Here is a 21,753-nt window from a genome sequence, read left to right on the forward strand (position 1 = left end):
AGTTCAAACATTGTAGAATATTTGTTAATATTTTCTGAAAAACTACATATTTTATAGTACATTTCAGACAATGTATCTTACAAAAAAGGCTAATTTTTGCTGGTTGTGTGTGTGTGTGTGTGTGTGTGTGTGTGTGTGTGTGTGTGTGTGTGTGTGTGTGTGTGTGTGTGTGTGTGTGTGTGTGCATCCTTGTTTGGATGGATGAGTCACAAAAATAAGCCTCAACAGAATGAAAAACTCCAGCCCAGTTTTGTTTGTCCAGTGGATATTGTCACTTTTCCCCTTTTAGGCTGCAGCCTGACAATATAAGCTGACAGGTATATTCAGATTTATTGTGGGTTTTAGCTTGTATTATGCTAGGCATTAGGGATAGATAGCATTAGGGCTTAGCTCGCTGCAATTTCCAGGCATTTGTAAACTAGCAGTACTTCCAGACTTAGCTATGTGCCTCAAGGAAGAAGAGATAATGTTTCAAATCCAAGTGTTGCCTTCGACTAAGTCATTCCTTATAGCTTTGTGTTTGAGTGAAAAAGAGCTACATATAGCTCCGAAGTCTTCTGCTTTTTCTTATAGAGTTCACAAGATTTAGAAGAGTAAAATGCAATCTAAAGCATAATCAGTGTGCATTACATACCTCAATATTACAACATAGGATTCAACAAAAGGATTCAATCCTGAGAAATCAAACAGGTTCTAGTCATGACTTCCTTCCTTGGACCAGGGCCGTAACCAGACAGTGATGATCCCCCACAATAATTAGAAATAGCTAAATTGCCACCCCCAGAGCTTTTTTGGGGCATCTGTCACTGGAGTGAAACATTTTGATGTCCAGATTAATTCACATTAAACAATAAGCACAATTACACAGAATTGTTTCTGAGTCTAAAAGATGTCCGTGACACATCAGTGTTCATGGTGGACATCGGAAAGTGTTCGTAGCTGTCTTCGATTGGCTGAAAATGGCAGTGTAGCACCACGGAGGCCACATCCTTGCGGAAGTTGCTGTTGAGGAAGCCATAGATGATGGGGTTGATGCAGGTGGAGCTCATGGCCAGCAGATGACAGAGTGAAAACAGCAGATTGTGGTAACACACAGGCAGCGCCTCCTGGTGCCAGTCCGCCACCACATTAAAGGCATTTAATGGCAGCCAGCACACAGCAAATGCAGCCACCAAAGTGACAAGCATAACATTTATGCGTTTGCTGTGCATGACACGCCTGTGTTCGTCTTCTCGATTGCGGCTGCACTGGCGCTCCAGCATGCGTTGCCTGCGTCGCAGCCGCAGGAAAATGCGGAGGTAGCAGAGAAGTATTAGGAGCAGCGGGCAGCAGTACTGGAATAGTAACAGGCTGGTGGTGTAGACTAGTTTGTGCTGCTGAGAAGGCCAGACTTCTAGACACGCCTGTAGCTGGCTAAGCGGCGCTGGAAGCAGACTGTATGGCTCGCTGCTGAGCATGTGGAATGCCAGGAAAGGTAATGATGTTACGCAGGCCAACAGCCACACGATCAAGACGGCTATGTACGCCTGTGGGACGCTCGGCTTCCAGCCAGATGGATGCAGTATGAGCTGGTGCCTTTCAAGTGCGATCAAAACCAGAGACAGAACTGATACCGTCACCGACACACACTGCACAAATGGCATTAGACGACATAGCAGCGCACCGAAGATCCAGTGATCCATGAGAGTGTAAACCACAGTGAAGGGAAGGCAGAACACACTCACCAGGATGTCAGAAACCGAAAGGTTGGCGATGAGGATGCTAGTGACGTTAGGAGGGTCCCGCTGGTGTATAATAATGCAAATGAGGAGGATGTTACCAAGCAAGCCCAAAATAAGCACCAGGCAGTAACACAACACTAATGTAAGTGTCATAGTGCTTGATTGCCAGCAGGGGACGTCAAGCAGGAATAGACTACTGTTGCTTTGATTGAAGGTGGTGTTTAAGAGAGCCTGCCACCACGGCATGTCAAAGAGAGCCGACGCCGGCATTGGCCACCTCAGGATAGCGCCCGACAGCAAAGCATCTTGGGAGTCTGAAAATAACAAAAAGGTGCATCTAAATTAGATGTGCACTCGCCTAGGGCACTCAGCATGCATTTCAGCAGCTATGATACTAAAGAGAGACTGTAATGGTTATTTTAGAAATAATGAGGACATAAAATGGAAGAATATCTTACTGAATGCCAAAAAGTGACTCTTACAGAGCGCTATCAGTTCTTCTGAGAACATAAATAGTAAGAGACCTTTATATCTATGGGTTAAGAGAGAGCTGGGTTGAAACCTTTGATTAAAATAAAAAAGACAAACTCTTTGTTATTTGACCTTTTCTATAGTTGGACATAATGGGAAAGAGATAAAAGAGAAGTGTGTGGGAGGAATGGTACTGTGACCCTGCAGTGCATCCAATTATAGATGTTCCTTTGGGGGAGGCCATTGATCAGGACCTGCAATTGCTCATAATAAGAACACAATCAGACCTTTTCAGCAAAGTATCCATTTATTTGTGTGTTTCTTGGTTAGCAGGTTTGCAGACCAGTTTCACATCGAACTGAGTGTTCTATGGATGCACTGAATACACACACACACACACACACACACACACACACACACACACACACACACACACACACACACACGCATACATGGAGCTCAATGAAGCCACTGCACGACTGTTCTTGATTGGCTCTTAGCTGTGTCTGAAAAGCTACTCACATTCCAGCCATCACCAATCTAAATTCTTAAAGGGATAGTTAACCTAAAAATGAAAAATCTAAAATTAACTCTCTTTAGTGGAATCAGTTTGTCACATCCAAGTGCTTTGCTGTCAGAGTGAAAAAGAATCACAGTGGACAGCAGGTTTACTCTTCATGCCTATTTTTTAGGGAAATCTTCTTTTGTTGTTATTTTGTTTATTTTAAAAAATCATACAAGTACAATCATATACATAGTATTTCTGTTTACATATAGTACTCACTGCAATCAGTGTCTTAACAAAATACACATGTACAATTACCTAATATGTTTTAAATATAAATTGTATTCAAGATTTGTTCAATTGTTTAAACTTCTATATTATTATATAAAATAAAATGAGGGTCTTGAGGAAATCTTATATAAAACATAGAAGATATTTAGTACAATAAAAAATCCAGTGGCTTTTGAATAAAATGTAGTTTCCCATTCAATGGCAACTAACATTGTCCACATTGTTGAATACATTAAAAGTGCTGTCTACTCTAGATAGTCAGTGATTCTGTCATTTCAGTCAAATAGATGATATTTGTTGTGTGAAATGCATACAATATGCATCAATTGCAAATAATTAAAGCAAATATACACTCTCCTAAAAGATTATTAGGAACACCTGTTCAATTTCTTATTAATGCAATTATCTAATCAACCAATCAGTGATCACATGGCAATTTTGAGTGTGGCATGGTTGTTGGTGCCAGACGGGCCGGTCTGAGTATTTCACAATCTGTTCAGTTACTGGGATTTTCACGCACAACCATATCTAGGGTTTACAAACAATGGTGTGAAAAGGGAAAAACATCCAGTATGCAGCAGTGCTGTGGGCGAAAATTCCTTGTTGATGCTAGAGGTCAGAGGAGAATGGGCCGACAGATTCAAGCTGATAGAAGAGCACCTTTGACTGAAATAACCACTCGTTACAACCAAGGTATGCAGCAAAGCATTTGTGAAGCCACAACACACTCAACCTTGAGGCGGATTGGCTAAAACAGTGGAAGACCCCACTGGGTACCACTCATCTCCACTACAAATAGGAAAAAGAGGCTACAGTTTGCACGAGCTCACCAAAATTGGACAGTTGAAGACTGGAAAAATGTTGCCTGGTCTGATGAGTCTCGATTTCTGTTGAGACATTCAGATGGTAGAGTCAGAATTTGGCGTAAACAGAATGAGAGCATGGATCCATCATGCCTTGTTACCACTGTGCAGGCTGGTGGTGGTGGTGTAATGGTGTGGGGGATGTTTTTTTGGCACACTTGAGGCCCCTTAGTGCCAATTGGGCATCATTTAAATGCCATGGCCTACCTGAGCATTGTTTCTGACCATGTCCATCCCTTTATGACCACCATGTACACATCCTCTGATGGCTACTTCCAGCAGGATAATTAACCATCACAAAGCTCTAATCATGTCAAATTGGTTTCTTGAACATGACAATGAGTTCACTGTACTAAAATCGCCCCCACAGTCACCAGATCTCAACCCAATAGAGCATCTTTGGGATGTGGTGAAACAGGAGCTTCGTGCCCTGGATGTGCATCCCACAAATCTCCATCAACTGCAAGATGCTATCCTATCAATATGGGCCAACATTTCTAAAGAATGCTTTCAGCACCTTGTTGAATCAATGCCATGTAGAATTAAGGCAGTTCTGAAGGCGAAAGGGGATCAAACACAGTATTAGTATGGTGTTCCTGATAATCCTTTAGGTGAGTGTACATAGGGCTGGGTATTGTTCAAAGTCTTTCGATTCGGTGCCAATTTCGATACCTCAGTTTCAATACCGGTTTCTAACAATACTTTTTTTGATACCATATGCAACCGACTAGCAGCACAAGCTAACATACATAAAGTGGTAGTCAACGTTATGGGGATGCATTCAGTTTAAGTAGAGAAATTACACTTATCTGTCAAGTATTTTCCCAAGCACGATTGTCCCCCCTCCCTTCTCCCTCGCTGGCCTACATCATTCATGATGCAACTTTTTGTTTTGAAGATGAAAGAAGGCTCTTTCACTAAAAGACTGCCTAATAGAGTTATCATTTATGCCGCGCAGCGATTTTCACCTGACTGCACTGCACGTATCAGAATATTATTATGGAGGCAGCTGACATTGATGGAGGAATAAACAGCTTTATTTCACAAACTACAATTCATGTCAATCAATAAGGTGATAACCAGGGCCGTTATAAACCTAAATATTTATACTTGATTTAATCGAAAAGTGTATCCAAGTAGTAATAATTTGGTGTTTGCTATCGTAATGATGACAGTAGCGCACAGCTGTTCCGAGCTCTTGCGCAGTTAGCGTTCAGACTCCATGCGAACCGTGCTTGAGCCCAACCGAATCGTGCTGTGGCTCACCTTTTCCAAGTGGCAGGGCCGACCAAATGAACCGCACCAGGGCACGGAACGGACCGCTTACACTTGTCAAATGAACTTGCTTTGGGGCTCAAACGCATTCGGGCACATTTTAGAGTGCCTACTAGTGTGAGTACACCGCCACCTTTAGTCGCCTCTTATCGCATTTATTGCACTTTGCTGACTCGGCGTCCCCTTTTATAAAGTGTAGCCACACTTTAAACCTTTCTGGCGTTGTAAAATGATACGGTAGAACACATGAGAAAAAACAACTACACTTGGGTTGTGTTTAGTATGAGTGCGAGTATCTTCAGAAATCCTCCCCGTCACGTGGTGCTGGACAGCCAATCACCGGTGCTTTAGGTCCTTGCATGCAAGTATGCTGCCTGCTCACACAGACACAGCTGCTTGGCGTTTGGAACCAAAATTTGGAGAAGGGTCCAGCTGCGGCTTGGACGTTCCCCTCATGAAACAAGAACGCCTATTGGGTGTTCCTGGTAGCCACTCATCCAATCGCGATGAGTTTCTCAAGGCACATTGGGTATGTAATTTCCCCTTCCATATGTGTGATTTTTTTTTCTTCCCAAACCAGTTGAGCGGAAATGCCCTGCAACTGATTCAAAACATTTTCATTGGCCATGTCAATCACAATAACGATTGCCTACACCCAAACCTGATCCCTAAACCTACCCATCACAAGAAACATTCTGCATTTTTACATTTAAAAAAACAACAACAACATAATTTAGTAAGTTTATAAATCCATTTACAGTTTGGACACACACACACTTATAATGGTTCATTTCGGCATAGACATACATTTGGAATCACATGTGGGGATGATAGACATTCACACGGAGTCACGCGGCGTAGATACATGCGAATAGCTCAAAATGCGTACTTATTTTGAAGCTTCTGTTTGAGAAAAACTAACTAGCGAATGTTGAACATATTAATCCGGATGTTGAAAGCTAGCAGTTCAGCAGAAGAGGCGAGGAAGAAGAAGTTCCAGTCTGCGAAAACGATAACCCCCACCAGCACGATAACGCCTATTTGTGGCCGCAGTTGGATGATATTGGAAATTTGGCACCCAAAAAATAAATAATTTTTCGATACTCATAGTATGAGAGTTTTTCGTTCAATACTAGGGCTGGGACAACGCGTCGACGTCATCGATGACGTCGACGCGACTCAAAATAAAGATGGCGCCGGAGAGTAGTAACAACCACAGATGTACATAATAAAGTATATTATGTAATTAAGTATATTATTTATTATGTATATCTATGGTAGCAACACGAGTGGCTCCTCAGACTTTCAGAAGTGCAAGGCTTGCGGGTTGGCCACAGTCTATGGGGTTGGCGCGCATGCGCACGGAGCATCACAGGCATGCGCGCACGCGTTTTGTTGTCACGGCTACATAAACAAATTTCTGCACACAGGAAGACAGATGTTTTGGTAATATTTGATGTATTTTAATCACAAAAACAAACGTTTGCATTAAGTGAAAGCATCGGACACATTGGCTTCAGTTTCATCCCAGGACTATTCTGGTTTTAAACGGAATATTGGCGCCCATAATGCACTCTACATGTAACTTTTTTCACTGTCATGCCGCGGATGCGCGTGGCGTTTCTGTTGCGGGTCAGCCACGGGGCTGCGTGACGTTTTCTCTGCCTTTGCACACTAGAAGCGTGTCTGACGCGGCGCTGCTGCTGCTATTGATGCGGAGGGAAGACATATTCCTAATGTTAAACATAAATAGCCTACTGATACAGCAAAGACAACGTCGGGAGTAGCCACATATCTATGGTATTAACGGCAAAATAGGCTACAGAATATTTCGTTCTGTATTGACAGTTGCAATATTTCAAAATCGATAATTGTCATTTTTTATTATTAAAATTAAGCCTATATCTGCATTTATGTAAACCTACAGACTTTCAAACATGAAAATGTAATTTAATAATATGTATTCGTGTCAAAATGATATATAAACATCTTTTCCTATTCTATTTTGCCTGGAGACGCTCCCAACACGCGTGAAAAATAGGCGCTCTTCTATTTCTAGCATGCACGCGTTTTCCGCGCGTCACAGTCAGTGTGCAGAACCTGTTAACATGGGAGCCGAAACAAAAACAGACACGCCACGCAGCCGAGACGCTCACGCTTGCAGTGTCCCTGGATTTGATTAACCAACTTGTTGATATTTAATCGATGGGCATAGCCTGTAGGCTGAGTTGCATACATATAAAAATCGTATAATATGTTTCTTTGTTGTAGGTTAATACTTATTTATTTGTGTGTGTGTGTGTGTGTGTGTGTGTGTGTGTGTGTGTGTGTGTGTGTGTGTGTAGCCTACTTTATGTTTTCAAGGTTTTATTGAATGCATTGCTCTTGTATAGTCTTACTTTGGAATTTTAAGAGCAATAAACATATATTGCAATGTTAAGGAATTCATTTTTTCATTCAGATAATTAAATCAACATGTATAAATTGCTATTAGGCAATTAATGGGGAGATAATCGGTAATCGAATCGAATCGTAACCGAATCGGACAGGAAAAATTAATCGTTAGATTAATCGATGCATCGGAAAAATAATCGCTAGATTAATCGTTTAAAAAATAATCGTTTATCCCAGCCATAAAAGTATCGCAGTTCGGTGCCCAGCCCTAAATATACATGACTGTATCAGCAAGAGTAAGCAATATAAATGTGGGAAAAAAACATTAAAACCCTACAGCAATGGTAAAGTTTGTGGCCCAGTTTATATCAAAATTATGCTTTTTACAAAAAAAAGCTCAAATTTGTGGTCATTTCAGCAGCATGTTGAGGAAGTGATAGGAAGGATGTTCAAACTGCCCTTTTCCATACAATGAAATATAAATACAATTAAATTTGCAAGCAGAGATTAATGAAATAGCCCTCGTACCCAGGACCACCGCCACCCGGTAGCCTCAGGAAAACAGCAAATAGTGGGCAACATGCATTTAAACGGGAAAATACAGAAGAAAAATGGCAAAGTCACTTCAATGTGCCACACTTCCTGTTGCCAGCGGGTGTTTTTTTTTAATATGAATATTGCCATGTAGATGTCTTCAGGCCAGGACTTTTATCAAACATGTGATATTTGGGGCAAATCGGAAATTTTGTGGCATAAATCGCATTCATTAGCACTTAGCTACTATATTTAATGTGTTTCTAGTATGTTTGGTACTTGGTGGCAATTTTTGGCATGAAATTTCCCTTTTTTATGGTGAAACACCGAACTTTGTGAGACTGCCACGGACCTCAGGGAAAATTCAAGATCTTCGCAATTTAACATCACCAAGGCCTTAAAGGTGCCACGTGTAAAAATTGAGGTAAAAATATCCCAAAAATGACCTACACGCATCAAAAGAATGAGAAGAAATAATGTCATGCGATGATGTCATTAAAAAAATGTCAAGTTATAGTGCTGCAGAGATATCAACCTTAAAGGGTCATGAAACCCCCTCTTTCAGCTCAAATCCACCTCGTAATCTTTTTGAAAAATGCTACTTAAATGGGCGTGCATGCCCGTGAAAAGAGAGGAGGGGGTGGGTGTGGCAGAGCGAGGAAGGGGAAGAAAGAGGGGGGCGAGCAACTGTCATCTATCAGTGCAGAGCAGTGGCCCATGCCAAATCTCAACAAAAATATGGGGTTAAACGTAACGAAATGCAGGATTTTTAAAGCTGGCAAAATTAAAGTCCAATAAAATACACTGACAACCGTCTGTTTTACCATTTAAAGTAACCGAATGCCTTGCTACATATATTAGATTAATCGGAATTGTTTAAAACAGTGTTTCTCAAACTTTTTCTGCCATTCCCCACTTTGGAGGTAGGGAAGGGCTCCGAGCCCCACCTGTCCCCAATCACCCCAACAAAATGGTAATTATCTAGGCTTTTAAGTTTGCCTGTTAACATTTATTTTATTAACATCACATTTAAACCTTTCATGCGTACAGTCAAAATATTTTAGCTGACTAAAAGTGTCAGCTGACTAGAGTGTGAGTTTTATTTTAAGGCAACGTTATTTTAGAACGTTTCACCTTAATGTTTCTATGGCAATGCGTCATGTTTATCACGTGACTCACCACAACCAAAAAAGCGCTGTATGACAGATGTATCGCTTTTATTACGTTATTGAACCGTTTGAACAAATGCACTGCAGTTCAGAGTCCTGTCAATTGGATTTACAGCACATATATTCATCAGCTTCTCCTGGAATAAGTGACCAGTGAACTGGGAGAAGAATCGAGCAAACTTTATAGTACTTACACTATGTGTATCTGATATGAATAAAACATGTCAGCCAATTATATTTGAATGGATTGTTATTGCTGCTTCCATAGACACCAGTGTGTATTCTACAAACTCTAACATTAAATGTATTGTTTTATTTGTACTTGTGCATTTAAATGTTACCTATTAAATTAAACCTAAAATAAACAGTAAGTGGTTGAAAACTGCATGATGTATGTCAAGAGCTGAGCGCGTCCGCATTTGGCTCAGTGCCAGCCGAAGCACGTCCCAACGTTTAATTCTGGCAGTGATGTCATGTCACTGAACATTCTAAATCCCATATGTGGGTCCGTACTCTCAGGGGCATAGACATAAAAATCCCATGTGGGACTGCTCAAAAGGTTAATAGAGATGGGCTCAAAAAATTAACACATTTCCTCCTTTGTCGCGCCCCACTGGTCATGTCTCTATTCCCCACCAGTGGGGCGCGCCCCACACTTTGAGAAACGCTGGTTTAAAATATAGAAATGCATACACAATTATTATTGTCATTTATAAATATAGAATTATGTTTGTATACACAGTATAAATGCATATTTTTTTAAAGAAAAAAAAAAAGATCGAAAAAAACAACAACCGTTATGTACATATAGCCGAGATCTAACTTACGCGCGTCCCAGAACACCCATAATAAAGATGGACAGCGACAGTGAAGACTACAGTAAAAGCAGTACAGAGGGCTCTGCATGCTGAGGTGGAGGACTTTTCTCCTCCTGAAACCCCAGGGGAAGATGGTACAGATAGAAAAGTCCTCCGGACTTGGTACAGCATTGCCGGCAAGACGCAAACTGCGTTGCTGAGCAAAACCGAAGTCCACCTGTCTCCAGTTCTCGTAACTTTCATTCGAAAAATGTTTGTTACACACATAAAGCTTTGAGGTGTCGCTAGTTGATGGCCAACCAACCGCCCGCAGCCAGAGACTAGCCCTGGCAGCATCGCGGGGAAAGCCATGCAACACACCCGAATCTTTACACCAGGGAAACAAACACTCACGACCCATCATAAACTCCTCTCATCTACTCCGTGAACACGCAGACTGTCACTTCTGTCATTTGAAAGAACCACGTGCTGTCATGAATAATTAAGAGACGGTGTCTTCTCATAGGATAAGAAAACTCAGTCTCATTAATAATAATGAGACACTGATGCGTCACGTAGCACTATTAGAGCGATGGTACGTCACAAGCTGTGACGTGGACGCAATGTAGTTTTTAAACCCGGAAGACGAAAATAGGGTGAAAAACATAAAAATTGACCAGATTCCCCTTTTAATTAAATCTAACAGATGCTAACATTATGTTCAATGATGTTCAACACACATACCTCTGTTAAAATCTCAAAAATTTAGCTGTAGGGTTTCATGACCCTTTAAGCAGTAGCATTACTAGCCCCAGCCCGACAGGTATTGTAATACCAGTCTTGGCCATGGGAGGCGATATGCGGGCAACATAAACACCAGCCATCCTGGCGTACTTGAACCTGATGTCAATCATGTGGAAAGTACAGCCCACTACTTCATTTCAGTTCAGGGAAGAGAGTGGACGGATGGCCGAAGCCCTTGGCCCATTAAATGTATCTGATAAGATAAAAATAGCTGTTTTTACCTGACTGGAAAAAGCGGAAGTGCGGGCGCCCGGCGACTGTGTCCCGTCCTGTCAAAATAAAAGTCCCAGTACTCGCAAGCCGTTTAGAATAGGCGCCCTCCAGTGGACGAAAAGTTGCATAGTGCACCTTTAAGATTAGGTTGACCAAATATGATTTTGATCGGATTAAATCTCTAGGAGTTCGTTAAAGTATGATGTCTGAAAATGGCAAAAGCTGAAAAAATTTGCAGAGAAAATTCAAAATATCTCACTTCCTGTTGGGTTTTCATAATTTGTACCCAGGGTCTTTTTGTAAGTATTGGGCTGTTACATGTGTCTACTGAATTTCATCCCTGTATGTGAAACATAGCTCAAACAGTGCTAAATGAGCCATTTTTCCACGGCTAGTTCTGAAACCCATATCAGTCGTAAATTTTCGGCACATCTGACACGTGTGCAAAGTGTTTTGAGTTTTTTAGTGTTTAGGCCCTTAAAAATGCGCTCAATTTATTTGGGAGAAGAATAATAATAGGCTGAGCAATTACAATAGGCGGCAGTGGCTCAGTGGCTTCAAACCGAAAGTTTGGTGGTTCAATCCCCGGTTCCACCTGACCAAGTGTCGAGGTGTCCATGAGCAAGACACCTAACCCCAGCTGCTCCCGACGAGCTGGATGGCACCTTACATGGCTGACATCGCCGTTGGTGTATGAATGGGTGAATGTGAGGCAAAATGTAAAACTTAGCTTTGGATGGCCATAGGGTCTGTTAAAAGCGCTATAAAAAATGCAGTCCATTTACCATTTACAATAGGATCCTCACACCATCGGCGCTCGAGCCATAGTTATACAATGAAACAAAAATTTAATTAAACAAGAGAATGAAATTGAGTTCATTATTCTGAAAAGAGCAGCATCAGCATTCTTCTTTAGTAATTCATGAAAGACAGAATATCATACAGGTTTGGATCAACATGATGAAAGCAGCACAATTGATCATAACAATTTGTGAGACATATCATCATGTGGAGAGACTGATTGTGTTAGCCTGATGTAAATCATGTTAAAGAACCATTAGCTTTTCTCGGTATATGCCAGCTGAACTAGAATAGGTTAGTCTAAGGTAGAGAGGCATTCTTAGCTTTTGACTAGATGTGTAACAATGAGCATAACCATCCTTTATTTGCACAACAAATTACATTTTCATGCTTGGCTGTAGATGTGGCTTTGTCTTCTTTATATCTCTTTGTTGGTCTCTCCCACTCTCTCGTTCAGAGGATAGACATAATTAGATAATTTTGGACTTCCTGCTGTAATCAATGTGCCTCATTTAATTATATTATAATATTAGAATCCTCTCATTACCAAACATATCTGCAACTTGGCAAACACAGAGCCGAGATGAGTTGAAAATCAGTTTGGTATGGTCAATTGCGTGGGTGTTTCCACCACAAACAATTAAATCAAATTTTCACACTTTTAGCTTAATTTGGTTAAATTACAGTTTTGATTGGAAATAATGCTATAATAATATTCTGAGATGTTTCCCATGGTTGATACAATCATTTTCACTCAGTAAACATTGAAGCATTGACACATTGCTTTGATTATTGAGTTATTATTTTTCTCTTTGGTTAGATTATAATGTTAGATTAGGTTTTTGAAATTAAATGCATTATAAGGGATTTTCAAACTTTAAGTTTGCAGATCAGTTTCCAGATCATTTTTATGTGTGACCATCATGTTTAAAACAAGTTGAAATGTGTTAGGTTGAATTAAAATCACTCGCTGTGGCCCATAACACCTGCACATGGGGCTCTGTGTGATGAAGAGATGAAAAGCGGAAGAGTGATCTCTACCCTGATTTATAACTGATATCCTTTTCTTTTATATCATCAAATGTTATTCTTCACGTGTGATAGGACTCAGAGGGTGAGAGTATCACATTATCCTCCAGCACTTCCCTTCCCTTCTCTCTCTCTCTCTCTCTCTCTCTCTCTCTCTCTCTCTCTCTCTCTCTCTCTCTCTCTCTCTCTCTCTCTCTCTCTCTCTCTCTCTCTCTCTCTCTCTCTCTTTCACACTTTCATAATCATCCCAATCTCACATTATCTCTCCATTCTACTCCTACAGGTGTGGATTTGACCCTTTTAGGTAGTTTTACGTGTCACACTGACCAAACCGTAAAACACTCATAACTATAATACGAAACCTGAACTGTAGATTATGTAGTTGATATTAAATCCTGGATTCTATGTGGTTTTAGTATGCATTCTTGGATTATATGTGGTTTTAGTTATTTACTTAAATACTTAGCACATGTTTTTCATTTTCAAAACAATTCCAGATGCTGACCTCCGACCTCCTTTCGATCAAGGATATTGTACATTTACATTTATGCATTTGGCAGACACTTTTACCCAAAGCGACTTACATTGCATTCAAGCTACACATTTTTTACATTATTGTAAGTTATTTGTAAATTTCCATCAGTAAATCCTTTCTACATAACATTGTGGTCATATATCCCATTTGTGAGAAGTGACGTATCAGAAGCAGAACATCCATAATAAAGTAAAAATGGAACCCTGAGACATAGCTTTTCAGTCTCACTCAAATATGGTCCAAATAAAGCTTTAAACATCACGCAATTTTGTCACCATACTTCCCGCCTGCACAAACATACTGATCCGAGGAGGTGTGCATGCATTTATGTGTGCAAGGGAGAAAATTGCCTGCGTGTCCTCACTTCATGGCAACACCAAAGAGCTGAGGTCTATGTCAACATGTCCAATAGAGGACTGTGGGTTACTTCAAGCTTTTCACAACCTATTCCGAACAACTATGTTTGCATGTGCATGTATGGCTGACGTGGGCTGCAATATCAATGTCTCCAATATGGAAGTGAAATTGACCAGATAGAACACAACCTTTCCAACTTAAAGAGTTAAAAGCATCCACAGACTTTTAAAATCATTGTGTCCTCTCTTCAGATAATCAAACTTAAAACACATGAAAATTCTCTAATACTCTAATCTGGGTCCTTGATACATTCATCAATTGAATCACAATCTGTTCTCTCACCTAACGTTCTCGTGAAACAAGGAGATAAAATAAACAGTTACATGTATAAATTATTGTATACATATTTAATATATTACTGAATAGCTATATAGTGTAGAAACATGCATCTCTGTCATATAACTCACCTGTCTTCTACAGCAGATTGCTGTCAGGCAGTCGGGGAATATACACTCTAATTCAGTCAAATCCAGGTATTCTCATCTCTCGCTCTCTTGCTTTCTCTCTCTGGGCTTCTTCTGAGCCCACATCCTTGCAATGTGCCGTATCTGTAGTAACTATTCTGGCATAACCCTATGCGATTGCACTGTGTTTACTGCCCACGTGTGACATGATCGATGTACTGCATCAGGTTCTTTTGGAGACAGATTAGAAAACACATGAGTCCATTTAAAACATATTTACCTCAAAAATGAACCAACAAACACAAATGCTCATTAGTGTGCATTACATTTAAAGGTAGGACAGGAAATGGCAAACACTTTTTTGCTATACTGGCAAAACTATTTTCACATCCTGATAGCAAACAATAATAGAAGTGGTCTAAATATTAAAAAAGTACATCTGTGGGAGTCTTGGGACCACAAATATCCGTCCAATCATTGCATTACGTCATACCTGCCTGTCAACCTATGCATTTCCATATCTCTGCACACCTGCTCGTGCAGCCTTCACAGCTGTGTCTGAAAACCTATAGGCAGCTGACTTGTTGCTTTGCTGCCTTATGAGACAATGGCCTGTAAGGCAAGTTTTTGCCTCGAAAACTAATTTCGGACAGACTTCTAAGGCAGTGTAACAGTTTAATGATCTACAGCAAAATCGAGTGAGCTTTGGTGAGAACTAAACTAAAAAACATTAACAAACAACAATTACAAACAAACTAAATTAAAACATTAGTAATTTCACACCTAAAATTACATACATTTACACGCAAACTGACCGGCAAATGCAACTTTCGGACACCATCTTTTTTCCCCAGCTAAACTATCACTGAATGGAAAGCACAGGATTTTGGCATATCAAAGGCAGGGAAGGATACATTTATGCTGCCTTCAAAAATCGTTCAGATTAAGGTCTCTCAGGAGATTGGGACCAAGGGGGTAATCTAGCACTCGGAAAGCGTTCCACCCATAGGGGCGGCCATTGCTAACCAAGCCATCACCTTCTGTTAGCATCCCATTGACTCCTATTCATTTTTGCGTCACTTTGACAGTGAATAACTTTACATCTGAGGCGTTTAAAAACTTCAGTTGTCCATTGTTTATTTCTAAAGAAACACAACAATGTATAAAAGGCTCCATTACCTTGTATCTTACACCAGGGATGGAAATCAAAATCTACCAGCCACTCAATGTTTTTACCAGCCACTTTCTTGTTTTTAACCGACAATGTGTAACTGCATGTGAAAAATTAATACTACAAGCTCTACAATACATAAGCAATTTATTTAATCTCAAGTCTCAATGAAATACTGACATTTTCTCTTTCTCTCTTTAAAGGTGCACTATGCAACTTTTCGTCCACTGGAGGGCGCTTATTCTAAACGGCTCGCGGGTACCGGGACTTTTATTATGACAGGACGGGACACAGTCGCCAGGCGCCCGCACTTCCGCTTTTTGCGGTCAGGTAAAAACAGCTATTTTTATCTTATCAGATACATTTAAGGGGCCAAGGGCTTCGGCCATCCGTCCACTCTCTTCCCTAAACTGAAATGAAGTAGTGGGCTGTACTTTCCACATGATTGACATCAGGTTCAAGTACGCCAGGATGGCTGGTGGTTATGTTGCCCGCATACCGCCTCCCATGGCTGAGACTGGTATTACGATACCTGTCGGGCCGGGGCTAGTAATGCTACTGCTTAAGGTTGATATCTCTGCAGCACTATAACTTGACATTTTTTAAATGACATCATCGCCTTATTTCTACTTATTCTTTTGATGCATGTAGGTAATTTTTTGGGATATTTTTACCTCAATTTTTACACATGGGACCTTTAAGACCTAGTGCAGGGATATGCTTGTCTTTCTCGACTGTATACGGTTCACTTAAGGCATAAACAGACTATGTCTGCTTGGATACTCATCAAGATGGACATGTGTTGACATACTTTTTGTGTGAGTTTGTCCGTTTAAGCGCAAGACTTGAAAGAGAACTCAATATTTGCGCGCTGTGAGACGAGTGTGAGCTTTCAGATAATGCACAGTGACGGATCTTCTCTCAGCACCCGGAAGTTCGTATTCGCATTTTCTGGCACTACATCCGAGTAATGACGGCGAAAACGACTGGTCGGACATACGGCCGCACTCGCATGCATTGAACAAAGTTTACAAAGAGGTGAAACAGTATGCTATTTTTATTTACCTGCCTTGTTGGCCAGTAGGTGAAGCGAGTTTACCCGCCACAACTCAAAATCACCCGCATTTAGCTGGTGGCGGGTGCTAATTTCCATCCCTTTCTTACACTATTGCCCCGTAGTAGTTGTTTTTGTAAAAATAGGCTAACTTGTGTGTGTCACACAAGTTATCCACACAAGTTAAGGGTCCGTGTTCATTTTATTGAATTCTGTGAGATCAGGTTTGCAACACGCTGTGCATGAGAGCGCACGAGAGGGGTGTGATCAGCGCACAAGCTTGATTAACACTGTTAAGACACTCCTCTTGGCTCTGATTGGTTGTTTCTTACTGGGAGCGGCACATTTCTGCAAATATAGGACCAATGAACCAGAGGAGCTTTATTTTTTTTCACAGAACCCTATTGACAGAAATGAGAGAGGGAGGGGGAGATGTGAGGGAGGATTTTTCAGTCGGGGCTTTTTACTGCGCCGAGTCGAAGTACTCTCACAAGTGCTATTCCGCCATACATTATAGTTCTCCTTTTTAATCCGCTTAGAAAAATGCCACGTTTTATTTTATGTCACCATACTAGGCCGTTCAACTATTCGTGTAACTGCATTTAAATATGGAAAACGTGGAGGTGTTTGGTCGCTTCTAACTTGATACCATAGTGATACCATAGTGAATGAACTGGACTTAGTGGGCTAAGCTAAATGCTATCAGATCGTGACCTCATGTCAGAGCGATTAAGTGCACGCACTCAGGCAAGAGAGGTATGTATCTATCAACTCGATTTAGTTAAGGAAATAACAGTTTAATATGAAAAAGCGGTGAAGTATCCCATTAAGCTTAAATGACAAATGGGACACCCTATACGGTCTTGTGGACTTAATGGACACGCGCACGCCATGGCCATTGTAAGTCCACAAGACCGAAAGGGCACATGCATGTGACATTTGGGACAGGGCCATAGTGCACTCAACTGCCATGCGTAGGGATGAGATATAAAGGGATTAGATATTCATTGAGCAACAGATTCGACAATGAGATTCGAATACGTTCCAGGAAATCCCTTATATGGACAAAGGGTGCATCAAAGTATTTGCTTGGTAATATTAACAATAAAATACATTACGGTGTAACATAAAGCTTATTTATACATAATAAAATGTTCAAATTAATTAATTGCCAAAAGGATTTTTTTAAATGAAATCTGTTCCAGAGGGTTTCATGTACATTAGCAGAACCACAACAATGTAAAGTGTGAATACAATGTCATCTGACTGTCCCTAAGCAATTATCAGTGTTAAAGCCATTTATTGTGCGTTGAGCGCACGTGATGTGACTTTGCCAATTATGTTCAACAGTATTGGGAATTCGTAGTAGGCCATTGTGTAGGGCAGGCTATGTATGATCATACCATTAACAGTTGAAACGCTTGCTATTCCAAGTTACACGGCTCAGTGGAATACTTGATTCTGATTGGTCAATTGCGCATTCCAACAGTATGTTTTTATTTTATTGTTTTATGTTTATTACAAACTCACGTGGAGACAACAGCATAAGAAACACAACAAAACAAAAAAATAAAAATAAAAACAGAAAAGGCATCAACAAAGTGCAAAGGACGGGATAAAAAAGAAAAAGGCATTTGTTCTCAAAATAAATAATGAGTTACAGGATCAAAAACATTTCAGCAGCGTAAAAAATATATTTTACAATTTGTTTAGAATTTTTGACTAGGTTCATGGAGGATAATAACATACGAAATTTTTTAAACAGTTTACATTTGGCAATTGTTTTTTTTTTCGATTTTCTTTTTTCATTCCAACAGTGTTATCCAGATAACCGTCAAAGTGAATAACAAAGCTCATCCGGGTAGGCTACGATGAATTATTTTCTTGACTGGTTTTATTATATGCTTAACGTGTCACTCTGCTGTCGTTGACTGTTTGGCGCTATATCTTGTGACTGAAAATCACTTTACCACCACGGGTTACAATGGAAGACAATGAAAGGCGATCAGCCAGAACTTTTCATTTATAAAGTTTTAAATATGGATATTGTTCTTAGACAAATGCATCGATTCACATTATTAACCACCTAGAGCCGCGTGGAGCACGTTATTTGACGGAGAACTAGGCCTACATTTTTTTATGGACTTTTAAAAAAAAGAGCTAAAGTTACAACTTAACCTTCTGCTATATAAAGCTTGGATTAGCCAGGACTTAATAAAACTCTGATTGTATTCGTTTGAAAGAAGAATGTCTTATACACCTAGGATGACTTCAGGGTGAGTAAATCGTGGGCTAATTTTTATTTTTGGGTGAACTAGGTTATCTCTTTCAGCATTAATTTCAACATGGTAAAAAGTTATATTTTAAGCAATAAATAAATGCTTAAAGCAGTTAGGAACTGTACTGTTTTTATTCGCGGAAGCTTTGCGTAAGAGCTAAACAAATATTTAAACTTAAGACAATATTTAATGTCTACTTGCTTATTACTTGAGAAGTAGGCTATGTAACTTAATACGTGGGATTGGCTAGGCCTAAGTTACATTCAGCCAGTTGTTATCACAGAATAAACCTCTTTTAGAGTGACGCAAGACCTATTCTGAGATAACAACTGGCTGGATGTACATTATTCCTTACTTTATGTGTCCAAGTTTCTGATTACAGTTCATAGCTAAATTGCTTTATAAAGAATCTCGGTTTGAATGTCGTACCATTTCTGACCACTAAGCATCGGTGTTGCATAAGAATTGTGTTGCTTGTAAATAGATTCCTTTATTTTAATATGTGTTGTGTTGTGTTGTGTACAGCCAAATAATAATAATAATAGATTTTATTTATAACGCACTTTTCATTCCAAAGAATCTCAAATTGCATGGAAAAAGGGAAAAATAACAAAAATGAATAAAAAGTTAAAATATAGATTAATACAAACACTTAAAAATATTGTCAACAAATAAACCTTCTTCGCATGGAACTGATCAAATCCAGTGCATTCTGACCGACACCCCATTGAGGTATATAAACCATCACATAATACAGTCCGACCATTTCATTCCTACAATTAAACACACTTTTACACTAGTTTAACTCTCCAACCAAATCTCTAGGGCCACAACTGTCCCTAACACAGTCAAATTCAATTTTTTTCTTTCTTTCCCCCGCTGTATTTTTGCAGTAGGCCTACACTGCTACTGTTCAAGGTCTAACACAATGTTTTCATAAATGCTCACATAACTCACGTAACAAATGTATGCTCAGGTATGTTTATTTTATTCAGCTTGCTATATATATCAACTCATTCAACAGGATGCAGCTTTGTATTAAATGTAAAAAAAAAAAAAAAAAAACACGAAAAAAAAAAAAAACCCCACACCCCTGTACTGCTGTTCAGGGTGTTTGGATTATTCATTTCCCTCAGCTTTAGTTGAGCCTGTGGAATCCAGTTGATGATGAACTTCAGGTATAGCATGCTCTCATGTAGGATTTTACATTGATGGGGCTTCAGTCTCCGTGGTCACCCTCAGTGACTGCTCCGTCCCCATGAATGGTTTCAGCAGTGGCGGTTCTTTCAGGTAAAATGGTAAAGAAGAATAAAGAAAGAATGTAATTGTAACGAGGCAATTGTTAAAGCACTCAATGTTGACATATTGTATATGTATAAAATGAACATATTTCACTAAATCTAGGGTGAATTCAGGGTGATTGAGACACTTTTTTTCAAGTCATCTTAATTGCAAAAAGTGTCAGTCACCGTGAATGTAAAACAACATTCAAAAAGAGTTATTAAAATAAACATGTTTGTTCTAGTTTAAACATAAATCAAAGCCTAAATGTATTCTTTGTATAAAATAATGTGTTTTGAGAGAAAGTTTGAATTTAATCTAATCATCAGCCGATTAATGTATTTGAGTAAAATATAGATTTAAATAATTTAAAAATCTAGTTATCACTAAAATAGTTGCCAATTTTGCTTTTTGAATGCATATGATGCCTGACATCTAAAATAATCCGAACCCTATACAAAAAAAGGTAACATTATTAGATAGATACTATAGTAATAAAGTAATTAGGTTGAGGTAGGCTTTTATTTAAATTATATAACTTATTAAACAGTCTTACAATTACTAAGAGAGCAGTTATAACTCTGACTTCTTGCATTTAATTTAATATTATTGTCTTGCCCTTTTTAGTGAAAAATATCAGTTGTATTATTAATTAGTGCACCTATATTTGTTTCTTGTATCAGAAGATGACTAGTGTATTTCAAGCAGTCTATGAGTTATGAAGGAAACTGTAAAAAATTGCTCTGCTCTCCCTATTGGTGCTTCTTGAAATGGCCACATACTGTACACATTTCATTGATTGACATTTCATTGATTTTAAAAACATAATATGACTTTACAACTGGATTTTGATTTAGCAAGACATATTTTCTGTAAAGTTTGTTTTACCCTGTTGTGGTTTCAGGCTCTCCGTAGTCACCCACAGTGAATTTTCCATCATAAAAGATTTCATTGGTGGTTTTAATTGTGGTGGTCGTTTCCAATCCGCCCAGTCTTTAGTACAAAAAAGAATAAAGAGAGATTGTAATTGTAACGGGGCAAAGCACTCAATGTTGACATATTTTTCTGTTAGAAAGTGAACATATTTAATTAAATCTAAATGTAAAACTACATTTTAAAAGTAAAATGAACATGTTTGTTCTTGTATAAACATAAATCATCAATATGGCTAACTTGCATTCTTTGTATAAAATAATGTTTTATGTTTGACAGAAAGTGTGAATTTGATCATTAGCTGATTCATGTATTTGAGTAAAATATATTAAAATAATTAAAATCTAGTTACCACTCGAATAGTTGCTATTCTGCAAAAATAGAAATAGATGTTTGCTTTTTGAATGCAAATGATGCCTAATTCGAACTATATACAAAAAAAATATATAGGTAATATTATTAGATACTAGCAACAAAGCGATTGCTTTGAGTAGATGCTTTTATTTGAGATGTATGACTTATTTTTCAGTGTTACAATCACCAATGGGGCAGTTGTAACACTTTGACTTCTTGCATTTAATATTAATAATAATAATAATAATAATAATTATATTAATATTTTCTTGAAAAATATCAGTTGTATTATTAATTAGTGCACCTATATTAGTTTCTTGTATCAAAAGATGACTAGTGTAGTTAAAGTAGTCTGTGAGTTATGATTTATGAAAATTACACTGCTCTCCCTATTGGTGCTTCTTGAAATTGCCACATACTGTGCACATTTCCTTGATTTTAAAAACAACATAATACGA

General features: G+C 39.1%; 1 protein-coding gene across 1 annotated transcript; it reads right to left on the bottom strand.

The window, feature by feature from the left end:
• Positions 1–288: 288 nt before the first annotated feature.
• Positions 289–14,308, bottom strand: npy4r (neuropeptide Y receptor Y4). The gene is made up of 2 exons (XM_067454629.1): positions 14,227–14,308; positions 289–2,035 (listed from the first exon to the last, which is right to left on the bottom strand). Exon 2 carries the CDS (start codon positions 1,989–1,991, stop codon positions 861–863), a length of 1,131 nt encoding a protein of 376 aa, XP_067310730.1. The 5' UTR covers positions 1,992–2,035; positions 14,227–14,308; the 3' UTR covers positions 289–860.
• Between the last annotated feature and the right edge of the window lie 7,445 nt (positions 14,309–21,753).

The sequence above is a fragment of the Pseudorasbora parva genome, chromosome 10, assembly GCF_024679245.1.
Source record: "Pseudorasbora parva isolate DD20220531a chromosome 10, ASM2467924v1, whole genome shotgun sequence".
In the NCBI taxonomy this organism is placed as follows: Eukaryota; Metazoa; Chordata; class Actinopteri; order Cypriniformes; family Gobionidae; genus Pseudorasbora; species Pseudorasbora parva.